This window comes from Eubalaena glacialis, chromosome 6 (genome assembly GCF_028564815.1).
Source record: "Eubalaena glacialis isolate mEubGla1 chromosome 6, mEubGla1.1.hap2.+ XY, whole genome shotgun sequence".
In the NCBI taxonomy this organism is placed as follows: Eukaryota; Metazoa; Chordata; class Mammalia; order Artiodactyla; family Balaenidae; genus Eubalaena; species Eubalaena glacialis.
Genome location: NC_083721.1, coordinates 95,729,019 through 95,750,463, shown reverse-complemented (window position 1 = coordinate 95,750,463; position 21,445 = coordinate 95,729,019). Strand labels below are relative to the sequence as shown.

Sequence of the window (21,445 nt, the reverse complement as noted above, 5' to 3'; positions counted from 1 at the left end):
TATCTTGGTTAATCCTATTGTGGAAGAATCTGTTTCCTACATTAGGATAAACTACTGGGCTTTGAGTTTTGTACTTTTATTTGCTTAGGAACTGAGTAATTGCCTCATAAAACAGCGTGATGGTACTGTTAACACTGCATTATAAGACCTGTTATTATAGAATGTGCTTCCCTAGTTGGGACAAGACTTTGTTGTTTGGTGCTTAAAATAGTTTCTCCAAATGGGGTTATAATGAATAGTGTAAAATTTTACCGATTTAAAATAAAGTTTATAATCTCTTGGGTGGCTTTCATGCATCATTTGATACTTCCAGGGAAGGAGTTTCTTTTGGGTGGGATTTGGGGGAGGGAGATATATTTAACATTCAGAATGGAGGTTTTAAGAATGAGAAGAAATATTTTATTTGTCACACCTGAGACAAATTAGAGATAATCATTAAAGGATTTGCCCCACTGTTTTGCCTGATTTGGATATTGAGTATTAAAGGATTCATTTACCAAATCCTCTTTAATTTGAAAATTTGGGGGACTTTATTATGAATGAGAAAAAATTTAAAATGAACCACATGGCAGTTTCTTTCTGAACTGACTTAAAATAGTGTGCATGTGTATTTGTTTATTCTTCTTTGTCCATGCTATTAAACTTTTTGTGACAAAAAGTTTTAGGCATAGTTGAAGGATACGTAAATACTTCTTAAAGAACATTGTAATTCTGAATAGGAATTCATTGTTTTCCTGCTGTTATATTGAAAAGCTAGATGTTGGTGGCAAGTACCATTATGGAATGAAAGTGGGCTTGGTGTTGTTTTGAATACCTGTATGAAAATCATTTATTCTGTGGAAACAATGGAATGTGCCGTTAAGCCTTATTCCGTACAAGGTGCCATGGGTACTCAGGTACAGGAAAGCTGAAGACATGCAGAAGTGATAAAGCTGTAAATATGCAACAGGTTAAATCCAATTTAAGGAGGTGACAAGAGAGAGATAATTAGAACATGATTAATTACCAATTTAATGGCAAGGTCAGAAATCACAACAACTGCAGTGTAGGCAGTTAACCTTTGTTTACTTGCTTTGTTAACTGCTTTTTTTTTTTTTTTGAGAAAAACTTTTCTTATAGCTCATTCTCTTTGGCCTTATTTTCTGTAATTACCTTAAAGATAATGATATGATCAGTGTTCGTTTGACACTTTTAGCCTCTCAAATTGTTATCTCATTTTATTCTGAGGAAGATCCCTGGGGTTAGGGGACTTACTATGATTCATAAGTTTTTAAAATTTATAGCTAAATAATGAAACTGAGGAACTAGAGGTTGTGTTCACTTGGCTGCTTAGAGACTCAGGTTTGTGGTCTCCTAATTCAGGCTATTTCCTGGGTTTTGCTTCACCTCTTTTAATACAATACTGTGATTAGAAGAATTTGAGTTTCGACTGACCTCATGACGGTGCACTTAAATTGCTGACTTGTTACAGGTGAATTTTTGTGGTCTTGAGTCCTTTTCAAAAAAATGGTGATTTTCTTGCAGGAAGCCAGTTGAGGGAAATTCTCCATGAATGTATGTCACAATGATGATGACCGACCAGATCCCTCTGGAACTGCCACCATTGCTGAACGGAGAGGTAGCCATGATGCCTCACTTGGTGAATGGAGATGCAGCTCAGCAGGTAGGTGCAGTAAGAAGGAAATTTAAGTCAACTTTTCTAAGTGGGAAACATTAACCCAGAAATTGTTTTTTTTTTTTTAAGATTTTTTTTGATGTGGACCATTTTTAAAGTCTTTATTGAATTTGTTACAGTACTGCTTCTGTTTTCTGTTTTGGTTTTTTGGCTAAAAGGCATGTGGGGGTCATAGCTCCCTAACCGGGGATTGAACCCGCACCCCCTGCCTTGGAAGGCGAAGTCTTAACCACAGGACCACCAGGGAAGTCCGCTAACCCAGAAACTGTTTTATTTTGAGATTCAAGATCTGTGATTTTGAACCTTTGTAGTTCTCTAGAGGTCAAGTGTTTTTGTTGTAGAATTACTATATGATTTAAAATATCAGAAGTTGTAGTTTTTGACAACAGCAAACTTTACCTAATCCAGTTGGTATTCTTGAAGCATCAAAAACAAATGTCTGATTTTTGAAATGGATCATTTTGAAAATATGTACAAGTCTTTGGAATAAAATACAGTTTGCTCATGTCATATATTATGCTTGACTGGTTTGCCTGATTGGTCAGAGCAGGATGGCCCGAGCAGGATGCCCAGAGGGTGGATCGGGTTTTTATCTCACACAGCGGGTGACTGACCCCGACAAGAGGCACAGGTGTGTGTGAACCCACCCTGGCTCCTGGAGCAGTCCTTCCAAATGTAGAGCCTGCTGCCCAGAAAATGATGGTACTTGTTTTCTGTAAAAACTCCTTTGCCACTAGTTACTTAACATTACAGAGTTGAAAAGTTATTCCTGAGCGCATTCCTGTAGCACTTGGGAAAAAATTTAAACGGTAAGTAAAACTTTAAAAATTATTAGAGACAAGTATTGTCTCTGATAACATTATTTAAATTTTTAATTGACTACTAAAACTGGGTTCCCTCAGTCTTGTACTAAATAAATGCCATTTTTTATACTTGTGTAGCTCTTTAGAAGCACAAAAGTAGAAGACTTCATTTTATCAAAAGTAGAATTGGGAACAATTGCTTGAAAAATATTTATGCAAAATACATTAATAATTCAGAGAAGTTAATTGGCCATTTATTTGATGTCAGTGTGTTGCTCTTCCCCACCCCCATCTGTCATAGTACATTAACACTCTTTATCCATCATACTACATTAATACTTTGTATATACCTCTGTTGGATATTGCTTTGCTGCTTAATAGTTTATATATATTACTTTCTCCTGCATTAGACTGTGAACCTCTTAAGAACAAAGAATATCTAATAGGTGCTCAATAAATGTTTGTCAGTTGAATAAATTTCCTCCCTTCTTGCCACTGATGCAAGTATCTCTTTTCCTGACTCCTGATTCTCTCTCTTGGCTCATTTCCACCCATCTACTGTAGTATCTTTTATCTTAAACGCACAAATAGCTATACCTCTCGTCCACCCAACAGAAACAAGCCCCCTCCCTTGATTCCACATTCCCCCAGTTACCATCTTGTATCTCTGCTCCCCTTTACAGCAGTACTTCTCTAAATAGAGCCTCTGCTTCCTTGCCTCTATTACTCTTCATCTCCAGAGTCTCCACTTGTTTCTTGCCATCTTTCTATTCCAATCTGTCAGCAAGTCCTGTTGGCCTTATCTCAGGAACATTGCTGAAACCATACTTTGCCATGTCCACTTCATTTCCATGACCACTCCTGGACTCTAAGCCAACACCTCTCACCAGGGTAGGACAGTTCTTCTCACTGGTCTCGCTGCTTTTACTTTTGCTCTACCAGAAAACATTTGCCACACAGCAGTCTGCTAAAAACATAAACGTACCATGTCACTGCCCTGCTCAGAGCTGTCCTGTTCGCCTGAGATAAAATCTGAGCGCAGTACCATGGCCAGTCCACCTTCTGTGGTTAGTGCTTGCCTCTCTCCATCATTCTCCCACTGCTCTGCCCTGGCCACTCATGGGGAGGTCTCAAAGTGCCATGAATAGTTTCAAGATGCGGTGTTTGGTCTCCTTTATTTTCACTAATTAAAACAATAAAAAAAAGGGCAAGTTGGGACTTCCCTGGCGGTCCAGTGGTTAAGACTCGGCGCTTCCACTGCAGGGGGTACGGGTTCCATCACTGGTTGGGGAACTAAGATCCCGCATGCCTCATGGTGAGGCCAAAAAAAAAAAAAAAAAAAGCAGGGACAAGGTATTCAAATATGACTAAACTTGGAAAACAATGCAGGTCTCTCAGATGTTGTCACCTGGTTCCATTTTGCATATGTACCTGGGAGACCTGAGACCACCCATCCATGTAGCTGTGCACCATTTTTTTGTTTTGATTTCTCCCTCATTTCTATAATTCATTTTGCATAGAGTAGCGTTTTGTAGTTTTATAAGCCAGCATACAGAGCCCTTAGAATTTTCCAGTTTTTTCCTCAGAAGTAAACTCCTTTGCTCCCAGAAATGACCAGTGACTGAAAAGACTGCATTTCCTCAGAAGGCCTTGTGGTGTTTCCTACTCTGTATATATCTACCTCAACTCTTAAGTAGAAGCTGCTTAATAATTTTGGTTAATAAAATCACATTTTGATTTCACCTGAGAAGGTTTCTGTAAAGCCAAGAAATGGGAAGATTTGTTAATCTGTTTTATAAACAGTCACAAACATCGAGCTTTCTCAGACTAGGGTACACTTACTCTAAACAAATCTCATCGGAAGGAAATGTTTCAGTCTTTCTAATTCGCAAATATGTTTGATTGTGCTAGAAGCATTGACATTTAGGCATTTAGGTTATGTGCGCCAAGCTGTTGACTGGCATTAACCCTTAGTTTCCCTTAATGGGGCACAGTTATTAACTGGGCAGAGTGCGTTTGAAATATTCCTCTCAGCAGGAACGGCCCAGGATTTATCATGCCTTGATGTCACCACTGTGGCTCAGCTGAGGCAGTGGCCTATGTGCCTGGCACTTCTTTTTGCCTCTTTCTGCCCCCAGAGTCCCCATTCTGTGTCTCCCTCATTCACTCAAGCCTTCACTTTTTCCTTTGGGTCCTAACATTTAGTTTTGGCAGAGTTAAGTGTGGTAGAGTCCCCAGGGCCTGTGTGTGGAACCTGGGCTAAGGAGCAAGCAAAACCAAAATAATGGAGAAATACCAGAGAGGAGGTGGGGGAGGGGGAGGGATGGGGGGGCGGTTCACCAAAAAGAACAAGGACCAGGAGTGAGGATCCGAGAGTCAGGGGCTGCAAGAGTTTTGAGTGCTTGTCCGGGGCACCTGCTGTTGTTTGCTGCTTGCTCTTAAGAGCACGTGCGGTGTGATGCTCAGGTGGGTTTGTGTGAAAGGATCAGGAGGCTTTGACTATGCTGTCCCTTGAGGCAATACTTTTTAACAAGGACCATTTGGAGGCACAGGGCTGACTTCAATGATGGACATTGCAGGCAGTGTCCCGGCAGACCCCTGGGGTGACGTTTTAAGGGAGAGGCACTTATGGTGAGGCCAAAAAAGTGGTGAGCCACTTCCCAAATTATACCGTTGAAGAGAGCGGCCCTCTGGCTATAGGCTCTGCCTCTACATTTCTGTTAGGAGTGTGTAGGTGAAGCTTACCTTGTATGTGTTTACAACTCTTAATACATTGCAGCTGTGCCGAGGGCATTCTAATTATTTCTATATATGCAAAAGAACCACCACAGTTAGGAGAAAGCTCTTCAGTCCCCACAGCCTTCATCCTCCTGATTTCTGTCCTGTTGGTTTCTGGATTTAATTAGGACGAGTTCTTGGCAAGGTTCTCTGCTCCGTTCTGGCTCTCTAAATAAGAAACACTGTTAATTTTCATTATCCGAAGTCATGTTAAGTTTGAAACCTTGTTTTGTCATTTTATGTAGATAGCAGGAAAAGGATGATTCTTTTCTTAAAATGAAAAGCAGTCCTCATTATGAATGAATGAAGATTTAAAGTATATCATCAACTAAAAAATGAACAAGAATAACAATAACAAATACACAAGGTGGATAGAAGGAACTTACTTAACAGCTTTATTGAGATATAATCCACATGCCATGTAATTCACTTATTTAAAGTATACAATTCGACGAAATTGATTATATTCACAGAATTGTGCAACCAAGATTACCATTAATCTTAGAACATTTTTATCACCCTGAAAAGAAACCCTTTAGCAGTCACTCTCCATTCCCTTCTCTCCCCTATTCCTAGGCAACCACTCATCTACTTTCTGTCTCTGTAGATAATTTGCCCATTATGGACATTCATATAAATGAAATCATACAATATGTGGTCTTTTATGTCTGCCTTCTCTCACTTAGCATAATGTTTTTAAGGTTCGTCCATGTTGTAGCATGTATCAGTATAGGCATACCTCAGAGATATTGTGAGTTCAGTTCCAAGCCACCGCAGTAAAGTGAATATTGCAATACAGTGAGTCACGTGAATTTTTTGGTTTCTCAGTGCATGTAAAAGTTCTGTTTACACTATACTGTAGTCTCTTAAGTGTGCAATAGCGTGTCTAAAAAATTGTACATACCTTAATTTAAAAATATGTTATTGCTAAAAAATGCTAACCATCTGAGCCTACAGTGAGTCGTAATCTTTTTGTAATAGTAACATCAAAGATCACTGATTGCAGATCACCATAACAAATATAATAATAATGAAAAAGTTTGAAATTTTGCAAGAACTACCAGAATGTGACACAGAGACAGGAAGTGAGCAAATACTACTGGAAAAATGGCGCTGATAGACTTACTCCACACAGAGTTGCCATGTTAAACCAATTTGTAAAACACACAATTATCTGCAAAGCACAATAAAGCAAAAAAGCTCAATGAAACGAGGTATGCTTGTACTTCATACCTTTTTTATTGCCAAATAATATTCTAGTGTATGAATAATACTACATTTTATTTATCCATTCATCAGTTGATGGACATTTGGATTGTTTCTACTCTTTTTGGCTGTTATGAACAATGCTACTATGAATGTTTGTGTGCAGATTTTTGTGTTGATGTGTGTTTTCGTTTCTCTCATATATACCTAGGAGTGAAATTGAACAGCTTTATTTTTAACTATTGTTTTCTAAATAAAGTACTTCTGCTTCTCTCACTATAATTTCTTCTACCTTTAAATAGATCAACATAGCTAAATTAAGTTTGCTTCCCTTAATATGCCTAACCACATACTATTCTTGAGTTATAAAAGTCATGTTTCCACCTGAGCTTTTGTGTGTGGCTGTATAAATTACAGTGAATGCCCTTCAGTAATCAAAATATTGGCATTTCATACGTTACATTTCAGAACCTAATGTTCTAAAACATTTTAGAACCTAATGGTGTATTAATTTAACTATCTTTGTTAAGTACTTTTAGCACATCTTAGAGATTTTAAGAAGTAGCAGCTGGTTTTGAGCATGAAAGAGTAAGCATCAGCCCAATTTCCAACTTGTTCTATTGGTTTAATATTTCAATAATCTCTGAAGAGGAATTAGAGCAGCCACCAGTTAAAGAAACTATTAGGTTAAGAACAGAGTGTTCACCTAGAATTTACTGATTTGCTAATTTAATCTGTGACACTTATAACCTACACGATGGTGGTATGCCACTTTATATTCTTAGTGACACTTCTCACATATGTATTCATTAGGTCAGTGGGGTGGGGAGAGAGTTAGGCGCCTCTTTGTTCTGACTAGCATTTAGCACACAGAGAGCACCTAGCAAATGTTTTGTCATTTTTTATTTCTTATGTCTTGCTTTTCTTTTTTCTTTTAAGCTTCCTGAATATTAATTGCTAATGAGTATTCTTAATGCCTCTTCTTCAGGAAGTAGATCTCCTTAAATGTAAATAGAAAACTGTTTCTGGGATAGCCTGGTAACATGCGTGCCCTGGAAGACAGGAGGTTAAAGTTACCTCCGTTGTGTCCGATTGTCTTAACTTTAGCCTGTTTCGGTTGATCAGCATTTAGCACATCATTTTATTGGGAGTGAGGTTTTTTTTTCCCTTTTGTTTCTTCTTTCTGAAAGCCTTTGTTTCCCTAGACAGAATACACAGCCAGAGTTTTCCTGGATCATTCTTTTGAGTACACATTTCCAGACAGCACGTTAAACACATTAAAACTTTCCACGTTCAGATGGTGCTCGTCATCAGCACGTCTTTTACAGCAAATGTACTTCTCCTCCTAATCCAGTGACCTCTTCTGTTCTGGTTGATATCTTCTTAATAACTTTTCCCCTGACGGCTCCCTTCTTGCATTCAGTAGTTCAAATCCTCTCACCACACAGGTTTACTCTTCAAACATACTGACGGCCACTGTGTCAGGGGGACCCAGAAAGAGGTTTACAATCAGTGTAGTGTAGAAAAATGAATAAACGGCTCTTAGGAGCCTTGTCCAGGAAAAAGAAGGATATTCAAGTGAGAATGGGACTGGCTGTTAAAATATTATTGCTGAATAATATTAGATAACATCTCCTTTTATGATAGAATCCTATTTAGAAGCTGGGGCTTGAGTTAGAAAGTAGAAAAAGTTAGGCTGGTCAAATGTTGGGTTTGGGAAACCAAGTATGGGGAAGCTCAGTTTTGGTCAGACTCTTCAGCATCACAGTATGTGAGAAATGTGTAACTTGTGCAAATATTTAAAGAAAATAATTATTGCAAACTGCTGTCCGCGTTCTCTCTACTACTCAAACTTATAAGGCCTGTTGTGTAAAGATTGTCAGCTCTCTTCTTTGAGATTGGGGTGGAAAGAAGGAGTGAGAGGGTAAGATTTATGACTGAATTAAGGAGTGACTTTGTTCATTTTAATAAGCATTTGTCATACGTCTTCTGTGCAGGACTGTATTAGGTGTTGGTGACACAGACCTGAATAAGACACTGTTTTTTCCCTAAAGGAATGAGCAGTGTAGTTAGGGAGCAAAATGTGGTTTACCAAAAAAAAAAGAAAAAGAAAAAAAGGCTGTATTTACACATGTGTAGAACCACAGGAGAAGTGCTTGGATTGCAGAATGTATCAGTGCCTTGGGAGCGCAGAGGAGGGGTGGATCAGGGAACGGGATAGGCGGGCAGGAAAACAGAGACCAGGCAGGGAAAGGTGTCTGTGGGGAGGCTGAGCCTGAACTGAGACCTTGCTGGAAGTTATTCAAGCTTTGCATATCATGTAATCAGTTTCTGTTTTAGGAAATGTAAATACTGTGTAGGGATAGTATAGTCAATGAGGAGCTAATATTAGTGGCACCCCAAGCAGACCGTATCTAAATCTCTTTTCTGGAAACTTTGCTCTTCAGTATTCTTTCTAGAGAATCTGTCTGTCCTGTGATGCATCCAGCCTGGCGACGCACCCGTGGCCTCTTGATGTCTATTCCTCACAATTACCGATTCTGCAGAAGTGCAGATCCTGAGTACCCCTTCACCAAAGCTGCTTTCCAGCAGCACAGGCAGCCAGCCCCGTTGCTGAGGGCTTCCTTTTAACTGTAAAAAAGTGGGGTGAGTTTATCCAGGTCTGTGGTCTGATTTTACAATTCTCTCTGCCTTAGGTTTGCCAATTCTACTCCCTACAAAGGCTTCCTAAAAGGCATAGACTATGCATAATCTGTCTCATAAAGGAAAATGTTGATGCCATGCAGAGGGTGGTGTTATATGTGGCACCCACAATAATTATGACACATGACGTATAATTATGACAGCTCTGAGCTATCTGGGTTGAGGGACACTTCAGAATTTAATTAGCCAAAGGCAATAATAATAAGATACAAGACGCAGTCAGTATCCTTCAAATGGGAGCTGCCTTCAAAAAGGAGAGGATTAAGGAAAAACACAGGCGTGGCAAGGTTGCACTGCAAAATAACAGCAATTTAAAACGCTCTGGTGGTTTTCACATTATGATTGTTTTCAACTTATTGCAATGTTTGACTGTCTGGTTGCACTCTAAACTCCAGGGGAGCAGGGGCTATGTGTCTCTTGTGCACGCTGTGCCTGGCGTCTGAGGGTAGCATTCAGTAAGTGCTTCAGAGTGGATGAAGGATGAATGAAATGAACAAATCTAATTCATCTAAACCAGGGCTTGAAAACTGGCTACCTATTGCATTTGTCATACAGGCATTTAAAAAAAAAAAATCTTTATAGTTAACAAAAAATAATTAGGTGCCAACCTTTAAAAATGGGAAGATTGACACAAAATTCTGGATCTTTCTGCTTATGTTGAAAACCCAGAAGATCTGATAACTGGGCTGGCAGCAGTTGACTGGCACAAAGCAGCAGCTGCCCGCCTTGGATGGGGAGTGTCGTCCCCAGGCCCCACCCTGTCCACGTCACTCAATTTCCAGACCTGCCTGGGCTCTGGGGTCATCTGAACTTGCAACCTGGGGATTGTTAACTTTTTTTACCTTTGAAATTTCTTCTTGTGCTTACACATACTGGGTTTTAAATATAGCAAAAATATTTAAGATTTTTCAGGCACATTCATTGTGTATCATACTGATGAAGTGATTTTAAGTCTCTTACTTTTCTACTTATGACTTGTAAAATGAACTAGTGTGGGCTATGGTTCGTATAGCTTTGTAGAAGGGTTTCAATTATATGTCTTACAACTTAGGACCCAGGTATTGGTTGTTTTGGCCTCTGCTTTTCAGTGAACAGTATTTGAATCCCCAATCAGTGCCACACTGAGCACTCCTCAAAGCGTAAGAAGGGCAGAAGAAACGACCAGGCGCCTTGGTTTTACTGTTTATACACTAGTTCGGGGACATTAAACAGAGATGCAAAGTATCAGCGTTCCAGGGGATAGAGATGCAAATACTTGCATTTACAATCTTTTTTACAGTCTCCAAGAATTGAGTTTTCGTTAGGTACTTATTGAAACAGAATTTTTTTATTCTATTTCAGTAAAATTTCACTGGTACTACCTAGACGAGACGTTTTTATTTAAGTCATTTCTATATTGACTTTCTCTTTGAATAAGATTAAATTTGATAGTAGATTTCCAATCTCGAATTCTTAATTTTTTTTTTTTTGGAAAATGTATATTTGTCATCTTGAATGTGATATGATAGCCATTGATGTATCTTACAGTGCAGTAAAAATAATATATGTGCACACACACACAGAGGAAGAAAAGATGGGACTATTCTCCATCCAGAATGTGTTAAGACATATGTTTTGCTTATACATAATTGTTTTCATGTTGGCAGACTTTTTTTTTTTTTTTTTGTCCAAATGATTGACTTAAAAATATGACTATATAGCAATTAGATACGTTACGTCCCGAACAGGATAGTAGTGAGCAAGCTGCATAAAATTAGTAACATTAATCTCTAAGTTCCAAATGCAGATGCAAAAAATAAACAGCCTGCTGAGGAGCCCGCTGCTGAAGCGGCCTAGTAATTTTCCAGCCAGCTCTGCTGTTACACTAAATTGAAGCTGAACTCTGGTGGACCTCCAGAAGAAACAGTTCAGTGCCACTTTAGTGTTCATGCCTACATTGGTATTGCTTCTCAGCCCTGGGCCTTTTTCTTTAGCAGGTGACCGTCAGATAGATCATTGCTGAGAGGAAGCCTGTTTTATGTGCAGCATGTGTTTAGTACAACCATTAACTAGAATAATTTGACCTGGATCCATTCTTTATTGCCCATTCCCTGCCCCTTGCGGTATAGTAGATGTGCATTTGGATAAAATGGACAGTCTGCATTTAGAAAATTACTTTGCCAAGGGTTTCTGCTGTGCAAATAACTAGGCAACTAGTTAAGTGGAGATAGCAGAAAGTTGGGGGTACTTGGACTAGTTTTGGGGGGCAGGTTGACTAGAGAGTATTTATATCAGCAAAGGGTTCCATTCCTATTACAGTTGACCCTTGAACAACACGGATTTGACTGCATAGGTCCACTTATACACTTACTTATATTTTTCAGTAGTAAGTATTATAGAACTACACCATCCACCATTGGTTGAGTCCACAGATGTGCAACTGAGGATACCAAGGACCTGCTAATGCAGAGGGCCGACTATAAGTTACAGATGGATTTTTGACTGCGTGGAGGGTCGGTGCCCCTTAGCCCTGCATTTTTCAAGGGTCATTTGTGTTTTTTAAAAGTGGAAATCAATTCTTCTGAGCTAATAAACCTTAGCTGTGTAGAGAAATGGACTTGTGTTGTTAACTAGCTGTGTTTCATGACTTCTAATTTTTAGAAGGAGTCGTTAAAATATTCTTGTGTTTTTCTAAGTAGTTAGAAAAATTCCACACTGAGGCATGTTACTTGGATAGAAGTTTCTTTGGTCTTTACGTATATTGGAATATTGAGTTGTTCGTCTAGTTCATGAGGGAAACTGTGACACATTGAAACGTGTGCTTTAGTTAGTGATGTTGTTTGGTAGCTAAATTGGCCAGAGTTTTGCAGCTCATTTATCTTTTCTGACTTGTTTTGCATTGGCAGCATGCATCTATTTATAACTCATCTTAATTCTCATCACCTTGGCAAAAGGCTATATAAAAAAGCATCCTTATAGAATGAATGGCTGTTTCTTTATAATTTATTTGGTGACTTTAGTCATGACTGAAAATAAGTGTAATTTAAATACAAATATATATTATATGAATTACAGAGGAATGGCATCTGTATTTTTCTTATAAGGTTTGCATTGAGAAATCAAACCTTAGGCTTATAGATACCCTGTCTGTGAATAATATCTTTTTTAAAGACCCAGGGAATCAATTGAGGATGGAGTTGGGTGATAGAGCACATAATCCTTTAATAGATGGGTGTTCACATCCCATTTACTTCTCAGACTTTCTCTTTTCTTGTTTTCTTATTTTTCAAGTGGTTACTCCGGGTAAGGCCCTGAGAATCTTCCCACTTTTTATTGACTGCCTCTCTACACCATGCTGCTTCAAGTTGCCTTGGAACTTTAAAGAGCCTCCATTAGAGAGACTTGAAGATAGACATCACAACTGGTGTATGCTTTTTCTTTGGAGGGAGGCAGTGGCTCATTTTCTAACAGTTATACTAAAATCACGGGGGAAGTGTAGGCTAGAATGTTTTGTAATATTCCAGAGGTTCTAGTGTCGTAACAATGTAGATGATATATTAAAGGTCAGATTTTTGGGCATTGAAAGAATGCCAAGTGTCTAACCTAATTTTTGGCATTTGCCTCAAACTTAAATGTTACTTTTGGACTTCCCTGGTGGCGCAGTGGTTAAGAATCCGCCTGCCAATGCAGGGGACACGGGTTTGATCCCTGGTCTGGGAAGTTCCCACATGCCGCGGAGCAACTGGGCCCGTGCACTGCAACTACTGAGCCTGCGCTCTAGAGCCCACGAGCCACAACTACCGAAGCCTGTGTGCCTAGAGCCCGTGCTCTGCAACGAAGAGTAGCCCCCGCTCGCCACCACTAGAGAAGGCCTGCGCGCAGCAATGAAGACCCAACACAACCAAAATTTAAAAAAAGTTACTTTTTAAGCTTGCTGATTACCAGAAGGCTTTTAGTCTCAATTTTATGCTCAACTTTTAGTTGAGTGGTTATTTGTTAAATTATTGGAAAGAATGGCTTTTTTTCTCTCTCTCTCTTTTTTTGGCTGCGCCTCACGGCTTGCAGATCTTAGTTCCTTGATCAGGGACTGAACCTAGGCTACGGCGCCGAGTCCCAACCACTGGACTGCCAGGGAAGTCCCCAAGAATGGCTTTTATTTGATATTTTCATTTCTTTCTTCCCTGTGTGGTGGAAGGAATGAATAGTAACTATTTGAGGGCTTATGATGTGCTAAGAATGGTACTAAGCACTTCTATACATCATTTCTTCCAGTGAACATACACCTTGTAAGGTAGTGATCATTTTTACAGACAGAACCACAGGTGAGAAAGGTTAAGTACTTTACAGCTGGCAATCACAGGACTGGGATTTGAATCCACTTATGTCGTACCTTCCAGGAAGGGTGGAGTTGCTTGGATTAGGCATATATCCATTGTTTTGTTCAGGTAAACCGTCAGGAGAGACATGGGACTGGGTTTTGCACAGTAGTAAATTGTAAAGTTTACAAAGAAGAGTATTCCTACTGTTGCCTTATATGATCTTCATATCAACTCTGGAAGATGGCAGCGATTCTGGCTCTGCAGCTTCTCAGAATTGTGGACCAAGCTGTAGTGACCGTGCCTGAAGCCTCGAGGCACTGGCTGAGTTTGGAGGAGAGGTTGGGTTTCAGGCCCAGGCCATCAGAGTAGCTCCCTTTCTTTACCTAGGGAATGGTTCTTTCCCTGAGGTTAGCCGTAGGGGAGCAGTTCCCTTTGGGGCCAGCAGCTGCTGAGAGATGGTGGTGACTAGAGAAGGGCATCAGGGGTTCCTCGTGCTTGGGAGTCTGGGGGTAAGGAGAGGGGCTTTTGTCTGTCTTCTTTTCCTCCCAAACCCCACCTTTCATTTCCATTCAAAACTTATATCACCCCAGAGGCACAGTTTTTGTGTTTTAAGAAATCTAAAAACTTATTGTAAGACTTGAACCTATTAGATTTTTTTTTCATTTCTGAATTTATAATTATGTCTCTTAAGTAATGCCAAAAAAAAAAAATCTAAGTTTATCCATCGAAGAGAAATAATTCCATGAGCATTTCCGAAGTGTCTCACCTCTGCTCATTCCTGTTCTCGGGGGGAATACAAAATTAGGTGTCATGCAGTATTTGTGCCATGAGGCCACACCCCTTTGCTAGTGAGTTCCTCATTTTCTTTGTTTTAGATTGATGAAGGGCTGCTTGGACTTTGACTCTCCTCAAGATGTTAATTATATGTTTCAAAATCATGTGTTCTGTTAAAGATCACTTACGCGTAGCCTTGGAAAGAGAACTGGAAGCAGGGAGGTGCTTCAGGGGTGCAGAATATTGTTTGGAGGCCTTGGGAAATAAATCTTAAGTTCATTTACCACCAAGACATATTTAGTCAGTGTATATAAACAAAAGAAGTCACAGTGTGCCTGGACATTATTTGTCCCAGATGGAGTTTAAACTTGGCTCATTGTACTGCACTGATGTCATGGTGCATAAACTGGCCCGAGTTAGAGACGTGCATAGAATCTGCTGTGTGCTTGTGTGTGCTGAGGGCGTGCGAGGAGGAGGGAGGGGCTGGCTGGAAAATTGTTGTCACATTTTTCCTTTGCTGTCTGCAGAGCCTAGTGTCAGTCCTGAATTTGGACTTGGTGCAGGATGAGGGAAGAATCGGAATAATCTGTTCATTTGTGCAAGTCGATATGTGATGCACTCAGGGATGTCCTTCTTCCAAGACTGAGTGTAAGTGTATCAGGCTTTCCAACAGCTGCTTACGATGCTCTGGTACTAAAATCTAGAAAGGAAAATCTTAAAGTACTACATTTTTGAAGAGCATTTTCAGTCTGTTTGCCTTGAAATCTTCAATCTGGATAGTTTCTTTAAATTTTTTAATGGTCTTAAGTATCCAGCTGTATAATTATGTTTTCCTGGATTGAATGGTGGATAACTTTTCAAACTAGTTGCTTAAGTGTTTAAAAAGGCAGTTGCCTGAGGCTTCTTAGAGAATCTGGCCAGGTTTAATTCTTCCTGTGTGCTTTGAGAAGGCAGCTTATAGGTCGGAAAAGGATCCTCTTCTGGAGTTCTGGGTGCTTAATAGGAAATCTCCACATACCGTGGTGTTACTTTGTTACATTTTATTGCTGACTTTCATTATGATAATCTTAATTAGAAGCGGTTCCAAGTAATTCAAGCCATTTTGTGGATATAAAAGGCTTAGATTTCAGAACTTCTGTGAATGGATTCCAAAGTCACTATTGTTGCCGGGATCCACGGAAGCTGAACAGACACCAGAATGTGAATGAGTTGGGAGGTGATCCTTTAAGGAAAGCCAGAATGTTTCTCAAACAGAAAATCTGGTCAGAGGTGAGAACTGGCTGGTTTTAGATTTTACTGAGAACATGAAACGTGGTAGTTTTGGTAAAATTTTTTCTTTAGACTTTCTTATTAGAGGCCATATTTTTCCTTAACTGAGAGACTTGTCACTGGTAGAAATTTGAAGAAAAAGAAGTATTAATAACAATTATTTACTGAGCACATACTATGTATAAGGCCTTCTACCAGGGCTGCACTGGGGTTGCTCTCTTCCTCAGAGCACACACATAAGGTAGGTGTTTATCTCTCTTTTCAGAGGAGGAAGTGCAGGGTTAGAAAGGTTAAGTGCCCTGTCTGGCAGAGCCGGGACTTAACTGTGATGTGTCTGATTTGCTCTTCTCACTGTGTATCTTTGGTATCTTAGTTGATTTTTAAACTGTTAGTTAAAAAAGAATTGCAAGTAAAATGAGATTAGCACAAAGTGACTTAATTACTCAGTATTTACATACTGTACATGATGTTACTTAGAAGACATCTCTGGCCTGAACGCCATCTAATTTTACCGCAACATATAGTGTAGCAGGAAGACAAACATGTAGAAGAAATATGTGCTATTATGTACTTATTTTTTGAAATCTTAAAAAGTAGTTAAGAGTCATCTTAAATTTAATGATTAAGTTGTAGGTTGTGCTGTTTTCTTATCTGCAATTCTGAGTCCTTAAATTATTTTTTCAAACTTTTTTTGTGTATGTATGATATGCTAAAAGGCAAACTATAACTTAAAGATATAAAAAATGAATTAACTAGTCTGAAATGGTATTACCTCGGAATCAGAAAGTAGATGTTTTGGGGATTGGATTAACTTGGGACCCTTGAAAATAAGTAAAGATTCTCTTTTGACTCATAATTATATTTGTTTCCCAATAATCCTACTGTTAGTCCTCCTTTCCTTTTGATCAGCAAACCAACCCACAGCATAGTAGGTGGACAACATAGTCCCCTGTTGGATTGACGAGTTGACTAGAAGTAAAGGAAAAGACTGCTAGGTTGGCTGCTGAGTGCTTTGGGGGTTAGCTTTTTAGAGCAAGAAACCAAAGAGAGGAAATAAGGGACAGAAAAGGTCTCGGAAAAGGGGGAGACTCAAGAGAGGGACTGACTGTGAAGGCCTATCATTTGTCAGTGATAGGAGGGGCGGAAATGGAAATGACAGAATCACAGTTGGATAACAGAATTAGAGAGAGTGACAGGAAGTAGGAAAAGTTAAGTAATTATGTCTGGGAGAGCCATACACTACTATACCTCTGCAATCCGAGATGCCCCAGTGTTCATAGAGAGGGAGGGCAGAACTCTTCAGCAGCAAACCCTGTGACCTGGATGGTCATGTTTAAAGGTTAAACCATCGGTTATTTTTGAAAACTCTTAGAACAGTGTAACCCCTGAATTATGTCACAGGTGGATGTTTCACTAATATCTTTGCTGGTGTCTATGTGTTCAGTATCTCCCATCTCAGTTTGAGTTTCTCGCTACTATCAGAGTTATCTTAATAATGTTGCTTTCCTACTGGAAAACTCTGCTCACAAGATAAAGTCCAGACTTCCCAGTGGGGCAAACAACGGCTTTTCTGAGGTGGGCACGGCCTGCCTCTGCAGTCTCACCTTTACCCCTCTGTTGCGTGCTTATGCCATTACGGCCACACTGGAATTCTCTAGCACATTGGAATTCTAAACGTACCATACCGGTCAGGCCTCCATGCATGTGCTGTGTCATTGTTCTTTTGCTTATCCTCTCATTCTCCCTTTAATTGTCACCCCCAACTGTAACTTTTCCTGATTTCTTGATGATTTCTTCAGTTTCCATAGCACTTGATAGCAAATAATCGTTTTTTATTTATTTATAGTCCATTGTATTTTCTACTAGTGCATCAATAAACGGGTAGGATTTCAAAATCTTTCTCATCTTAGAATCATCAGTGCTTAATAAAGTGCCTGGCCAATAGTAACTACTCAGCAAATGTTTGTTGAATGATCAGGGTTTCAATAATTGCATTAGGCATTGATTTAAATAAGTTTAATGTAATCAATGCAAAGGCAAGGCCTGAATAAGTGATGATAATATACTGTGAAGTGGTGGGGAAGGGCTGGGGTCTCTTTCACAAAATCCTTCCAAAACCGTAGAACATTTCATATTTGTATTCATTTCTAATTTTATGTTAGTGAGAATAAAATATAAGGCAATAGTAGTGTTAATTTTAAGCAATTAAGAAAGTATAGTAGTAAGAAAAGTTAACTCTAGAATGTTTAATGACAAAATATTGGGAACTGATTTTCTGTCAGTTATAGGGATGAGAACATTCTTCATGGACACATTGTTTCTTTTTTTTCTTTTTTCTTTTCTCAAAAGAATTTTTATGGACTTTGACAGGGTGTTCTAAAATAATCTAAAAGAGAAAATGCATATGAATAATCAAAACTTAAAGAAGAACAATAAATATATCTAAGCCTTTCCAGATGCCAAAGCATATCATAATCCATAATAATTATTTTTGAATAGTACTAGTATAGAAGTAGATCAACACAGAAATGGAATAAGAAGTTCAGCAACAGACTCATATGAATATTTTTTAAAAATGTATCCCTGAATATGTGTTAATATAAACACAATCAGAAGAGCAAAGAAAAGCTGGAAAACCATAAGAGGCCTTTTACGTTTATCAAAATGGTTAATACGTTTATAGGAAAAGCTTACATTTCTCGAGGAATAAAGAGTGAATTAAAACAAACACAGGGAGCTCAGCTCGGTGCTCTGTGATGACCTAGATGGGTGGGGTGTATACATATAGCTGATTCACTTCATTGTACAGCATACACTAACACAACATTGTAAAGCAATTATACTCCAATAAAAAAAAATATGGAATACAATTTTTGCCCAACACGTGAACATTATTTCTTGATTATGTCTTAGGTGGGGAAGAACTGTTCAATGAATGACATGGCCAATGTTGAAATGGGTTTTAAAAATAGTAGAATATTGGGAATGTAGGCAGTTAAATATGTTTCTTCATTGGCCTTTGAGATTCCCACAGTAGAGTTGTATATTTAGGTTTTTATTGCACAGCTTACCAGAGATGTGTGACATTAATTAGCTCATCAGTGTGGATCATGTCCCAGCCAATCAAAACCAGACATGAGATAGCTGGATCTAAATGAAGGAAGACATGCAAGATTCAGTGTGCAAAACACATTCAAGGTAGGGCTGATTAGGTGAAAAGTGGCCCAAGTTGCTGATTCCCCATCAGTGTGGCCAGAGCCCAGCTTGGAGGTATGGGGTGTGTGGATGGAATTGAGGGGTAGAAAGGGGTTTTACCTCAAATTGTGGACATTTTTAATAAGGATTGATCCTGAAACACTGATGACAGGAACGAAAATTTGTTCTCAGTGAATATAATTTTCAGCTAAAGGAGGAAGTATCTTTTTGATACTCAACAACTCTGTGAAAATATATTTAATAAAATGAAAAAAAATTCATTTAAATAAAGGTAATGCTGCTCCAAATGCACAAGGATATTCAGTAGCCGTTACTCTTAGCCAGGGAAAAAACTACACTTATGCTTGTATGGAATTTTGGTCTTTAATGTTTTTGGTTTTTATCTTGAAAGTACAGTAGTTGAAACTTTAGACTTGGCCATTTGTGGCTCTCTTAAAAGAGGTTTTTAACCTAGTTTGAGCCATCTATATTACATTTTGCATTTTTTCCATTTAAGTTAATGCTATATTTTTATTCTTAGCAAACAGCTCTTTTTGTGATAGAATCTCTTTATTCAGGGCAGAATACAATTAGAGGGAGTAGAAATATATAACTTCTTACAAGCTGCCATTGTATTTTCTTTATAGCCCTTACCACTATCTGTAAATGTTTTATTTTTATTTAAGTGATTCCCCACTCCCATCCCATGCAAGTTCTATTTGTCAGCCTGTGGTAGGGAGAACTTTGTGTTGTTTAAGACTCTATTTTGTGGCCTGGAGGAATGCCTCACCCTTTCTGGGCAAGCATTAATATTTGCTGCATTATAACTGAGCAGAGTAGTAATTCTTCTAAGGACACTTATTTGAAATGCAGTTATTGAACTCATTTGAATGTACAGTTTACCCTTGAACAGCACAGGTTTGAACTGCGTGGGTCCACTTATATGCAGATTTTTTTTCACTAAATATGTATCACAGTACTACACCATCTGCAGTTGGTTGAATCGGAGGATGTGGAGGGCCAACTGTAAAGTTATATGCAGATTTCCAACTGTGCAGAGGGTTCAAGGTCAAATGTATATATTTTCAGCAGACACTGGTGTGATTTCAGTGCATAAGAATGTTCTTTTTGGTTTATCTTATTTCTCTTTCCTTGGTTACCTGTTAATCCATTCCTATCGTTTTTATTGATGACAGGTGACTTTTGGGAAGCATAGATGCCTAAGACCCAGTCTTTTCAGGAGTAGTCTTTTATTTTTCTTATGCCTGTTATTAGGCCATGAGAAATGGCATCTAGTGATTGTGATAATCAAGTGGTTAGCTTATTGGTTTGTCTGAGGTTTCTAGGGGAATTCAAGGACTTGACAACGAATTTATGAGAATAAATCCTGCCCAATATAAAAACAACTGTTTGTTGTTAGTTAAGGGATGGATTCCTTACCACCCAACTGCCATATTGGGAGTAAGGGGCTCTGCCTCAGGGAGTGAGCACAGATTTCCTAGAAGAGAACTTGTCCTCAGTTTTGGGGACATGCCTTTGACCCAGTTAAATGCATTCTCTCCTTGTAACCATTCATTGAAGTTTCTCCGTAGAGAACTGACTGCGAAATCCACACCTACTGGGGCGGCGGGGAAGGGACAATGTGCGGTAGAAGAGAAAAGCATGCGTTTTGGTCAGGCAGGGCTGGATTCTAGTGCTGGCTCAGTCATTTTGTGTTTTTGCACTGAGCATTTTGTGCTCAGTCATTTTAGTTTTGTGACTTTAGACAAGTTACTGATCCTCCTTAAGCCTCAGTTTTTCCCCATCTCTAAAATCTGGATGTCCTTTTGCCTTGACCTAGTGTATAAGTACCCTTGGAGGCTCCCTGGTCTTATGTGTTCTTTTCCTGCCAGCTTTGGATTCAGGCTTCAGGTTGGACATGTGAACAGGTGAGTCAGTCAGTGCTTTCCCATTATCTTCTAGGACCTTCCTGCTTAACTGCTCACATTTTTTTTTTTTGAAATTTCTAAGCTGCTTTTTTAAAAAAATTTATTTATTTTATTTATTTTTGGCTGTGTTGGGTCTTCGCTGCTGCACGCGGGCTTTCTCTAGTTGCGGCGAGAGGGGGCTACTCTTCATTGCGGTGCGTTGGCTTCTCTTGTTGCGGAGCACGGGCTCTAGGCGTGCGGGCTTCAGTAGTTGTGGCTCGTGTGCTCTAGAGCGCAGGTTCAGTAGTCATGGCTCACGGCCTTAGTTGCTCCGCGGCATGTGGGATCTTCCCGGACCAGGGCTCGAACCCGTGTCCCCTGAATTGGCAGGTGGATTCTTAACCACTGTGCCACCAGGGAAGCCCCAACTGCTTACATTTTAAATCTTGGGACATTTTCTTTGTGTATGTTACTACCACAAAGGTAATTATCATTCATTTGCAGCTCATCATCTCCCTTTTCCTGATTTGGAGAAAAGAAACAGAGCTTAAAAAAAAAGTGATGCTACTTTTCAGTTTTGCTGGAGGCCAGCTGTGGTCTTGGCACAGAGACCAGGGTCTCGAAGGTGTGTCTTGATGGATGGTTTGGGCCCTTCAGGGCCTGGGCAGATCTTGCCAGGATTTTTTGAAGTTTGGGAATCTGGAGTGAGAGTGTGTGTATGTGTGTGTGTGTGTCCAGAAGGAAGGTGCTACTATTCCTTTCATGGAGTCAAAGGTCACTTTTTAACTTATTAGATCTTCCTGGATAAAATCTGTCTTTACATGGAACTCTTATGCA

The 21,445-nt window shown here is 39.3% G+C and overlaps 1 protein-coding gene across 5 annotated transcripts in view; it reads left to right on the top strand.

Moving 5' to 3' along the window:
* Positions 1-21,445, top strand: part of FNDC3B (fibronectin type III domain containing 3B) — a 350,641-nt gene that overhangs the window by 63,499 nt on the left and 265,697 nt on the right. For 4 of the 5 annotated variants that reach the window (XM_061194472.1, XM_061194468.1, XM_061194469.1 and 1 more), the window contains exon 2: positions 1,525-1,663. In XM_061194472.1, coding sequence (XP_061050455.1) covers positions 1,553-1,663 — 111 coding nt within the window. In that variant the 5' untranslated portion in view covers positions 1,525-1,552. The remainder of the gene's footprint in view (positions 1-1,524; positions 1,664-21,445) is intronic. The other variant, XM_061194471.1, reaches the window with a different exon arrangement.